The sequence below is a fragment of the Gadus macrocephalus genome, chromosome 20 (genome assembly GCF_031168955.1).
Source record: "Gadus macrocephalus chromosome 20, ASM3116895v1".
NCBI lineage: Eukaryota > Metazoa > Chordata > Actinopteri > Gadiformes > Gadidae > Gadus > Gadus macrocephalus.
The window spans coordinates 17,734,110-17,745,527 of record NC_082401.1 but is presented as its reverse complement, the minus strand read 5'-3'; the positions used below and the strand labels follow the sequence as shown (position 1 = coordinate 17,745,527).

The 11,418-nt window shown below is 46.8% G+C and overlaps 2 protein-coding genes across 4 annotated transcripts; both read left to right on the top strand.

Moving 5' to 3' along the window:
• The first annotated feature begins 213 nt into the window (after window positions 1–213).
• Window positions 214–3,582, top strand: gjb8 (gap junction protein beta 8). The gene is made up of 2 exons (XM_060039209.1): window positions 214–385; window positions 1,538–3,582. Exon 2 carries the CDS (start codon window positions 1,568–1,570, stop codon window positions 2,372–2,374), a length of 807 nt encoding a protein of 268 aa, XP_059895192.1. The 5' UTR covers window positions 214–385; window positions 1,538–1,567; the 3' UTR covers window positions 2,375–3,582.
• Window positions 3,583–4,032: 450 nt separating this feature from the next.
• Window positions 4,033–10,352, top strand: gja3 (gap junction protein, alpha 3). 3 transcript variants are annotated; one of them, XR_009523406.1, is made up of 4 exons: window positions 4,033–4,352; window positions 5,298–5,358; window positions 7,036–8,648; window positions 9,457–10,352. XR_009523406.1 is itself a non-coding variant. In XM_060040153.1 (3 exons), the coding sequence occupies exon 3, from the start codon at window positions 7,053–7,055 to the stop codon at window positions 8,376–8,378; it is 1,326 nt and encodes a 441-aa protein (XP_059896136.1). In that variant the 5' UTR covers window positions 4,033–4,352; window positions 5,298–5,358; window positions 7,036–7,052; the 3' UTR covers window positions 8,379–10,352. The 3 variants fall into 3 exon arrangements, 2 of the variants coding, with proteins under 2 accessions (XP_059896136.1, XP_059896137.1); XM_060040153.1 differs by having other exon boundaries at window positions 7,036–10,352; XM_060040154.1 differs by lacking the exons at window positions 4,033–4,352; window positions 5,298–5,358 and adding an exon at window positions 5,432–6,203 and having other exon boundaries at window positions 7,036–10,352.
• Window positions 10,353–11,418: the final 1,066 nt, after the last annotated feature.

Sequence of the window (11,418 nt, the reverse complement as noted above, 5' to 3'; positions counted from 1 at the left end):
GATAAATGACTATATAAATCGCCTTTACAGGTATCTGGTCGACAGGTGGTTTTAGGCATGAGACTTCCCGACTTGGGTCTGATGTGAGCGGTTAAATACACATAGGCGAACTGTTGTGCCTCAACAACTGTGACCCATCCCGTTACCTACACAACACCCCTCAAACCCCGGGCCCGCCCCCTCTCTGACGGCTGTGAGGGCAGGCCTCATAAGTCCAGACGCACCTGAAGATCCTCAGCTCAACGAGCGCCGCCTCAATCAACTAGAGTAGTTTAAATAGACCACAGAGCTTGAAGTAGCCTAGTTCATTCTCATTATATGGCTTCCGTTCGGCTATGGATCGGCTTTAACTGATGGACTTCACATTACACAAATAGAACAACAGGTGAGTTAGGCTTTTTATATATTTATTGGTGGTTAACAATGAGACGTCAGTGATGTTGCAGTAGGCTACATCTTATTTAAATGAATTAAAAATTTCAGAACATTTAGTCAAATTAACTTTTTGAATTGCTTAAACGATTTTTAAAGTAGCCTATCGAACATTAGCCTATCCAGCCTTCCACTTAGGATACTGTAGTAGTTAAAATGTATACTTGATGAATAATGGGTCCTGGAAAGATCGGTTGGTTCCTAAATCCAAATCATCAAGGACACTTTCCATGACGACCATCAACTGGTGGCCTATCGGATCTGTAGCGCACATGTGCAGCTTATTTGTGGGCCTATGACCTGTTTGGGTAGGCTTATCCATCTAAAATTACGTTTTTAAAGGATCGCTGACATCCGATGGCCAGTATACATTGTGGTTCATAATTGTCATGGGACCAAGACCGGTGGGGCAGAATGTAAACAAACTGTACGTTGTACCTTTCTCATCGGATATGTCCCTGTTCCATGCGCATGCCAACCTTATCTCAGCCGACTGGTTACTTAGTTTCTACAGGAGACAACCAACTTTTAAATCCAGGAGAGAGAGAAAAGGCCTTTTGCGGCAATAGTTTGATCAGCTTTTTAACTTCTGGCCTTGCTCTGCCTCATACTGAGCAGGTGTATCGACATGCCGCTAATGAGGAACTGTGACGCACTGGATTGGAGGTGACGTCACTGTGTTTAACGAGCAAAATATGTGACTTCATTTTTAAAAGGAGCTTCAAGTATCTCAGTCGAAGAACCTTGCTATATAACTGAGTAGTTCAATGCAACCATTTCACCTACTCAACCTTAGCATAAAATAATATTGGGAGCAGCAATTTTGCCTTAACGTTATTTTGAGGTAGTAGTGAGCATTTGCATGAAAAAGTGTGCAAAGCCATATTTACAGTGTGCAAAAGATGTCTGTATAGTAGTGTCTGCAAACGTGTAGTTCTCTACAACAGCTTGCAGAACACAAATTGGCTCATTTTTATTGCCCTTCGGGTGGCTTTTTTTTTATGTTTGGGGGCAGGTGCCACCCCAGTCCTCTGTGGACACGAAACTAGTCAGCGGACCATGTTTAGAGTCTAAACTTCCCCTTCTCTCCCCCCCCTCCCCTCAGACGGTGTGAGTTCCCGTGGTAACCGTAGTCATGACTTGGAGCGCGCTGTACGCCCAGTTGGGCGGAGTCAACAAGCACTCCACCAGCCTGGGGAAGATCTGGCTGTCGGTGCTCTTCATCTTCCGCATCACCATCCTCGTCCTGGCGGCCGAGAGCGTGTGGGGCGACGAGCAGTCGGACTTCACGTGCAACACGCAGCAGCCGGGCTGCAAGAACGTCTGCTACGACCACTTCTTCCCCGTGTCCCACATCCGCCTATGGTGTCTGCAGCTGATCTTCGTGTCCACGCCGGCGCTGCTGGTGGCCATGCACGTGGCCTACCGTAACCGGGGCGACAAGCGCACCATGCTGCGGTCCAACGGCGGGGAGAAGACCACGGACCTGGAGCTCGAGGGGCTGAAGCGCCGGCGGCTGCCCATCACGGGGTCCCTGTGGTGGACCTACACCTGCAGCCTGTTCTTCCGGCTGATCTTCGAGGGCGGGTTCATGTACGCCCTGTACTTCCTGTACGGCGGCTTCCAGATGCCGCGGCTGGTCAAGTGCGAGCAGTGGCCGTGCCCCAACAAGGTGGACTGCTTCATCTCGCGGCCCACGGAGAAGACAGTGTTCACCATCTTCATGGTGTCGTCGTCCACCATCTGCATGGTGCTGAACGTGGCGGAGCTGGCCTACCTGGTGGCCAAGGCGCTGTTGCGCTGCTCCAACCGCGCGGCCCGCAGGAAGATGCCCTACGTCCATCACGACGGCGGGGCGGCGAGAGACCTGGCCCTGATGGAGAACAAGAAGAACGACCTCATGATGTCGCCCTGCATGGACTCGGGCAACAAGACCGCCTGATGGAGGGGTGGTGCTAGGCATGGGGTGGGGGGGGGGATGGGGACATGACGGTCTCAAGAGTGTTGGACTCCATAAAGAAACGAGACATGAAGTATTGAGGCGTGGAGAAGCAAGATGGAAGTTGTGAGCAAACAGTGGTCGCCTTTGACTCATCCACTGGTATTCTGTAGAGAATTAGCCAAGCAAAGTAGACTATAGTGTTGTTGAAATACTTTTTATATCACTTTTGTAGATTTTTACACCCAAGACTGATCGTGTTCATGATTTATTTTGTATTGTTTTAAGTAATTGTGGAAGATTGTCGCTTGTAAGATTTGAGGGGCGCTTTTTTAGCATGAACAAGAGCTGATCCACAGCGACACCTTGTGGTGTACGGGCGCCCATGCAATGCCACGTCTATACACGCTGTTGTGTGGTTTAAGGAAATAGAGGATTAATTAAGCGTGGGGGGGGCGGCGAATAGAGAATCAAGGGCCTCGGTTAACTATTCTATTGGTTTATTTTTATGTATGGCACAAAATGTTTTAATGTTGTGTATTTTTAAGCGAGACAGTTTCAAGGTTTACCAAAAGTGTATTTTTAATCCTGCAGATTTATCCCTGTACATTTTTTCTATAGGCTCCCGAGAGTCACTCCGTGCCCATGGTTTACGAGGGAAGGTTCAAACGAGACGCTGCCATTGTGCTGCAGGAAAAAATTCATGTAGTAACATTGACCACGTGACCGGCCGAGGGTCTCTTGTAGGGGGCGTCGGTATCACTTTTCAGATTGATCTTTTTTTAGCCTGCTCGACTGAACCTGGAGGGGGGACTTCCTTGTCTGCTCAACGTGGGGAAGAACAATGAGTCTCTTCAGAGAAGGGGTCATACAAATTTGAGATCTGAGGAGAATGGCCTTCACCGGAAGTGTCTAGAGCTCAGACTGATCCAGCGTAGTTTACCCAACAGGATGGTTTTAATGGCACAATGGTATGATTGAAAGTTGACTGCTATAATCACAAATATACGCACTAGGCCTCCATCAATGGGTGCATTGTTTCCGTTATTTTAGCAGTTCGTTTTTTTTTCTATTGTTAAACGTAAAATGTATATCACCTTGCCTTACTGCCATGAAAATGCTTTTCTATATGAAATGTGTCGTGTAGGCTACTTAATTGTTACATATGCACTATTACTTCTGTATATTAATAAACTGAAGGAACTGCAAAAGTTTGTCTTGATCTTTCTGTGCGTTGACATGGGATCTTCGAGTTTTTTTCTAATGCTCCCAAATATTTGCTGCATAGTTGTTTCCTCGAGCCACCAATACCCCTTTACCCCCGTCTGTGGGCTGCTGTATACCAGCTACCTGCCCGAAGCTTGTGGGCTAGACGATGTATGCTATTTATGTAATGCTTATTGTGAGTGGTTGGGTGTGTTGGAAATGTTTGGCTGTGTGCTGCGCTCTTTTTAACCTTTTGACTTTTAATTTAGCTCCAACCCTGTCCTCACTTCGCCTTTTGCCATTATTGACTTGTCTGGTTAAATAAAAGTTTGGATACAATTTCACAAACAAAAGCTTGCGGTTCGAATTTATTCGTAAAGTGTTAGAAGTGGCTCCAACTTTCCTGTTCAGTTATTCAGTCATTCCTAAACACACATATTCCCTCTGCCCTCCCCTCCCTGTCCATCTCTCTCTCCGTCTGTCTCTCACGCGTGATGGAAGGTGACGGGGGGGCGTGGCGTGAGCGGTTATGACTTGGTGAATCCACTCATGCATGGTCACACAACGTGAGAGTCGCGATGGCTCGGAGCGGGAGGCAGCTGCGTTTTACCGAGCCTCGTGCCCGAACCTTAACCTCCCGACACTAGACACACCGCAGGCCGCGGGCGCGACTCCTCTGAACCGCGACGGACTTGACGCGTGAAGAAGTTGGTGCAAGACCCCCTCCCCCCTTCCCCCTCCCCCTCCTCGGCCGGCTACACCTGACAAGAGTTTGGTAAGGCCCCCCTCCAAACCCCACCCCTGGTCCCAGGCACCCCCTGTTGCCTGGGACACCCCTAAATATAGAACAATAACTGAAGAAAGGGATTTGATTTAATGGTGGGGTATCAAGTCTGGAACTGACAACTATTCAACATTAGAAGATGGGATTGTTTTTCAATTCTCTATCGTAGGCTATTAGGGCTCAACCAGACTAACACGTATAGGAATGATACAGTTGGGTAATGTGTTGCTGTAATACTTGAATATGATTGAATGTTTAAATGCCAGTCGGACAAAGGGTGCCAGGGGTTCTTTTCATGGGGAGTGAGGGTCGAGCTCTCTCGGTATTGTCAGGGGAGGTATGCGTTTGTGAGTTGAACTTGACGATGTGTTCTATGCACTGTTTACTAGACCTTTTGTTAAGGGGTTGTTATAATGGTAAAAAATCATATTTACCATCTATACATTATAAATACAAAAGTGGAAGAATTTTTTGGTTGAATATAGTAGTAGTGGTCTGTATGATAATACTCAAACAAAGTTCAGTAGAAAATGGCTTATTTGATAGTAGGTGGTTCCAACAAAGTTGGAATAGAAGTCTTGGTTTATGTGTATCACTGTGCCATCAGTGATACATTTGTCCTCAAATATGCTAATTTATTAGGTAATTTGTTATATAGTTATTTAAAGTGATTAACTTTTTGATTAATAAGTAATGGTGTAAGCGATAATGTAGTTGACATACACTGACTTTAAAGAGCAGGTAAATATGAACTTGAAATAAGTGCAAAACAGTTGGCATATCGTAATCTTTTTTACGCAGATGCACTTTATGTTTACATTATTGTAAATTATCTAAGGTAACTTTATCTTAATACTCTTTTAAGTTGTCTTGCACAGACTTTTCAATAAGTAAATGTTTTTGCCATTCAAATCTCTAAATCTCCCTCTCTTTCAGGTGTCTACATATGGTGAACCCTAGTCGATGGATTTATTACCTCTAATAGAAGAAATACATAGTAAGCCTGTCTCTCTCTCTTACCTCTCTCTCCCCCCCCCCCCCCTCTCTCGCTCTCTCTCTCTCTCTCTCTCTCTCTCTCTCTCTCTCTCTCTCTCTCTATGTCTGTGTGTTTCGTGTGTGTGCTTCACTTCATTCTGTGCACGTGTATTTACTGGCTCATTCACGTGCACATCACTCTTCAAAACCAGAATCAAACGGCCCAGAGAACGAACTGCTGTCTGATGTCAAACTTCTTAATTTACCAGCAAGTTTCCATTTTGTATGTTTCTTTCTTTGCGATCAAAAAGGTATAATATAGCTTTCATATTACTAATATCTATATCAGTTTAATGCTAATGATAAAAATAAGTAATTGGAGCGACTACGTATCTTGTTAGAAAACATTGAAAGATTATCATAATCCCAAGATAATAGTAGTTTGATTTCTGTCTTAATTTATTGTATAGATTGGTTATCGGTTATTGTAATGCCAAAGCTGTATGATGCAACTTTGTTACAACATTTAAATGTTTTGGCATGACAACAGGCCAGTTGACCGTGGTTACTGGATGGGTAACGTGAATGAGGTATGCAAGTGTCTGATGTGTAAATGTGTGTGTATGTATATATGTGTAATTGTATGTGCCTGTCTGTGGCCTATTTGTGGTTGTGCCTCTGTGTGGATGTGCGTGTTTGTGTATGTCTGTGGGTGTCGGTCAGTGTGTGTGTGTGTGTGTGTGTGTGTGTGTGTGTGTGTGTGTGTGTGTTTGATTTTCAGTGCTATATTGTTGATCTCAGCACATGCCTGCAGAGCGGTGGAGCGGGCAGGTGAGAGAGAGCGAGTGAGGGTGAGAGACATAGACAGTGAGTGACCCCGGGCTCGCCCTACCACCTGCTCCATACAGTTAATCAGCCTCTCAATAGCGGCGGGCCGTGTGCATAGTGCTGCGCTGCCCGTTTGATTTGTTATGGATATGAACCCGGCTCAGCCTCGCATTCAACACTCAATCCCGCCCTAGCGTCGTCGGGCAAACCACATTTGGTTGTCTGGTAGAATCCGTTCCCCGTCCCTGTGTGTGTTGGCATGTTTAGTGTGTGTGGATAAACTCAGTTAAAAAGCCTGGTATGCCGTAGGTTTCTTTTGCCGTAGGTCTCTCTTTTTTGCCCATAGAGGACATTGGCAAAAATATAACAACATTAGTTTACATTTACAAATGATACACTACATATCAGGGCCAGGGAAGGCCATGCTTGCATTTGTTTCATACTCTGTTTTGTCCTTTGTTATTACAATAGTTAAGGAGAGTCACATCGATGTTCATTCGTACGACATCTTGACGACAATCAGAATCACAGACATAGAGTCCCAAGGCATACCGACGGCAGATATTTGAAAGAAAGACAATATACATTAAGTCGAGTGGGATAGCAATGTTGAATTTGTAACCACGTTGAGTGTTTTGGCGTGTTGAGCGTGTCAGTGTATTGAGTGTGCGAGTGTATTGACTGCATGTGGTGTTCATTTTGCTTAGAATGTTTAGAGTGCTAGCGTTGGCATGTGCCTACTGAGTGTCTAGCTATTGAGTGTGTCACTGGCTCTAGAACCGATGTCTGAATCATTTGAGGCATTTAACTTTCTCCCCTTTCTCCCTCTCCATCTCCCTCCTCTCCCCCTCACCCATATCATCTCCCCAAGGCTAGAGATCTTCAAGCATGGGCGACTGGAGCTTTCTGGGCCGGCTTCTTGAGAACGCGCAGGAGCACTCGACGGTGATCGGCAAGGTCTGGCTCACCGTCCTCTTCATCTTCCGCATCCTAGTGCTGGGTGCCGCAGCAGAGGAGGTGTGGGGCGACGAGCAGTCGGACTTCACCTGCAACACGCAGCAGCCCGGATGCGAGAACGTCTGCTATGACCAGGCCTTCCCCATCTCCCACATCCGCTTCTGGGTGCTGCAGATCATCTTCGTGTCCACGCCCACGCTCATCTACCTGGGCCACGTGCTGCACATCGTGCGCATGGAGGAGAAGCGCAAGGAGAAGGAGGAGGAGCACCGCAAGGTCAGCGGCTTCCCCGATGACAAGGAGCTGCCGTACCGGAACGGGGGCGGCGGTAAAAAGGTGAAGCCGCCGATCAGAGACGAGCACGGCAAAATCCGCATCCGCGGGGCCTTGCTGCGTACCTACGTGTTCAACATCATCTTCAAGACTCTGTTTGAGGTGGGCTTCATCCTGGGCCAGTACTTCCTGTACGGCTTCTCGCTGCGGCCGCTCTACAAGTGCTCCCGTTGGCCGTGCCCCAACACGGTGGACTGCTTTATCTCCAGGCCCACGGAGAAGACTATCTTCATCATATTCATGCTTGTTGTGGCTTGTGTGTCGCTTTTACTCAACCTGCTGGAGATCTACCACCTGGGCTGGAAGAAGCTGAAGCAGGGCGTGTACCACCCCGACCCCCTGCTGCGGGCCGCCGGCCAGCTGGCCACGCCGGAGGGCGTGGCCTCGCTAGGGGCCCCGGCTCTCCTCAGCTACCCCCCCACCTACAGCCACATAGCGGCCGGCATGGGGTCCCCCACCGACGCCGAGTTCAAGATGGAGGAGCTCCAGCGGGAGGAGGGGGCGCGGACGCCTCCCCCGACTCCCCCGGCCGCCCACTACTACATCAGCAGCAACAACAACCACCGTCTGGCCGCAGAGCAGAACTGGGCCAACCTGGCCACCGAGCAGCACACCCGCCTGTTGAAGGCCACCTCCCCCACCCCCACGTCCTTCTCCTCCTCAAGCAGTGAAGCGGCCCCGCCCTGCTCAACTAGCCCCACCCCCTTAATGGCAACCCCGGGCAACGCTGCGGCCCCCGGTGATGTGGCGACCAGCGGCGACGGAGCCGGCCTGACCCCCGAGCCGGGCCAGCGGGAGGAAGAGGATGTCACCATGGCGACGGTGGAGATGCACCTGGAGGGGGTGTTCCCGGACCCCCGGCGTCTTAGCAGAGCCAGTAAGAGCAGCAGCATCCGCGCCCGGCACGATGACCTCGCCATCTGAAACCCCCTACACCCCCTCCACCACCACCCCCCACCCCCCCCCCCCCCCCCCCACCAACACTCACACCTCCAGAACCTTTCCATGACCCATGACCCCAACCCGCAACCCCCCAATCCTGCAGACACACAGATACACATTTACGCACACACCCACAAATATCCAGAAAAAAACGGCAAACTGTTCCCAGAGCAAGGAGACCGGAGGGACAGGAAACAGGAAGTGGAAAAACCTGCAGTTAGGTGGATCTACATCCACAGTCCACAGCCACTGGTGAGTTGTAGACTAACTGTGAAGTCCTGGACTAAGTGAAGGACTCCGTGCTCACTCTGTGACTGGAATATCCCCACGGAAACGTTGGCAGAAGTAGTTTGATTTGATTGGCGGAGGACGAGCGGTTCTGTTTCTCATGGAGTTTGTTTAATATGCACACTGATCGACGGACATCTATACATCACATGGCTCCGTTATTGCCACTACAGGGTCAAACCACTGAAGCCTGCGGCACACACTGACACACCTCCAACCTTTACCTGGGTTTTCCCAACAATCCCCTTCATGGATGATAATTCATTGACTCAGAGTCAGAAGTCAAAGTGGGACTTTGGTTCAAGACCAGTGTGGAAATTACACTGGGAGTGGGTAGTACTTGCAATGGATATTCCCAGTTTCCAGAAATAGCTGAATAGCACAACTGACCCACGTATACAACCAAAGATGGAGGTCAAGGTCTTAGATCTCGACCTCCATGGGTATCACTGTACGTTATGATTATTATAAATGACAGGCGCTTTGGTGGAGGAAGTGGTTTTACTAGAAATGGTTGACAAATCCCGTTGCCAATGTTTTAAAAATCGTTCTGCATTTTCATCGTCAAGGGCCCCATAATGGCCCCTGTCGCCAAATAAAACGTACATGTGCCTTGCTTTTGTTCTGAAACCACTAGTTAGCGGTAGTGAACCAGGGTACAGCTAACACTCTTTATACTTTACTTTCCCAATGTTTCTGTCTAGGGATACTTGTACAAGATACTTGTAACTAGAAAACTAGAAACCATGTTTTACGCTTTATTTGCTTTCAGACGATGGCGACTGCTTTTCCAACAACCTCTGAGTTCCATGGATACAGCAAGACTTTCCCCCTCGTCTGCCTCACCCCTTCTTTTCTCTCACTCCTCATTACTTCATTCTCCTCATACCCTTCACCCCATCATTCTTCTCACCCTCTCATTCGCCTCATGCCCCATATAAGTAGCTTTCTTCAGTTGGTGTTCATTGTACACAATGAAAAACTTCTCCATATTTTGTTCTGCATTTGTGTTTTTTTGATTCTTAAAGTTTACATTTTAGTAGTTGATAAAGATTTGCACATTTAGGCTAAATAATGCTGTTCTTCGATGGTGATATTGGTATTGTTTTAGAGAGAATGGCACCATGCTGCCAGTCTCTACGATCCTTTAAGGACAATGGTCTTAAACCCAAAGCACAGTGGATCTTCACAATAAAAGACATTATTTAACAAATAAGAGAATGAAAAAATATGACGATATTTTTTTAAAAAGAAGAAAATTATTTTAATGTGAAAAGTACAAACATAAAAACATGTAAATTGTTTTTTTATTTTTAACCTGACTGGTCTGAAACTAGCGGATTTAAAAGATCAAAAACAGAAACACAAGGAGAGCGAGAGAAGAAAAAAACTGCTTTTGTGATGTCACAGCTGGACGGGACTTCTGGTTGGACGGTCACGCCAGATGGTTCTCATGCAAGTATCCTTCCTAGAAAGGGTGCATTCTGGGAAGTTCTCTCTCTCTCTCCAACGATGAAATAACAACATGGAGCTACCTGTCCTGACTGTGACTCAAACAAGAGAAGTGCCTTGTGTATGAATGATTCGTTTGTAAGAACAAGTTGATGTAAATGTTCATTTACCTCAAATGTTTACAAAAATGTTACTAAATAAACTTTTTTTGTACCATATGTGGGTTTGTCACAGTTCCTTTATAACAACAGTGCCCTGGTGGCAGAGGTAATTATGGCAATTAGATAGTATTATTATGGGAAAGTGTATTAAATATCTTAAATAAGTACTTACTAACTCATGTAGGAGTGTTCGAGGAAAGCTGTCTTACCTACTTCGTTAACAAGTTCAGAGAGAAACACTTCCTTTTAGTTCCTTACAGTTATATTATACGGTAGTTATGATACGCCTCATTTTGCAAGAATATTCATGCATCTAAAGGCAACATAGCTGATAACCCAGTGGTGAGGGAGCGAGAATAATGTTGTGCGTTGTATTTCTACCACAGTGCTTCCCAAAGGTCTCAGTGAGGTTCCTCAGAAGGAAGTATCAGCCTTGGGCTCCATCCCAAATCGTTTTCCTACATCTTCCTTCCCATTCACTCCATCTTTGAGGAGATGAGCAGTTAGTGGTCAAGTGGGAGGAAAGCCGCATTCTGGAAATGAGACAGCTGAGCTGCTTTAGCGCCATTTAAGGCCACATCGACTGTCTATATCTGACTGTCGATCACATCGTTCCGACCTGCTTTATGGCTAATGATGTAGTTGACAAACTGGCAAGGAACTTCTTGTGTTGGATAAATTGATGTATCCTTTGTCTCAAGCTGCTTCTGCAGTCGTAGTAGTAAGTATTGCAGCACAACGGCGATTGAGGACGTCATCCAGAGTTTTAGGAAGCAGGAAGAATCGCTGTAGATGGACTATTTGAGCGCAGCCTTCGATTTTTCATCATTGATAGTGACTTTTTACATGAAAAATGAATGTCAGTGCCCTACTGACAAATAAAGTAGCATCGTATCGTAATACAGTGATGGTGGAAGTTGGAATCTAAAAGATAAATTACAAAATGGTGATTTGGAAATATATAAAACTTGAGTTCAGCATGTCAAGTTTAGCTAAACACGTAATAGGCCATAATATGGCTGGTTATTATCATGTTTTCTGAGTCCTTGTGGGTTTAGTTTGTTGCGTTGTTTTGTCCTGTTTGCATCACGGCCGCGCTGTCATCGGGTTCCCACCTCGCC

What these genes read in the sequence shown, in the direction of transcription:
- gjb8 (XM_060039209.1), top strand. Translation starts at nt 1,568, where the DNA reads ATGACTTGGAGCGCGCTGTACGCCCAGTTGGGCGGAGTCAACAAGCAC.
- gja3 (XM_060040153.1), top strand. Translation starts at nt 7,053, where the DNA reads ATGGGCGACTGGAGCTTTCTGGGCCGGCTTCTTGAGAACGCGCAGGAG.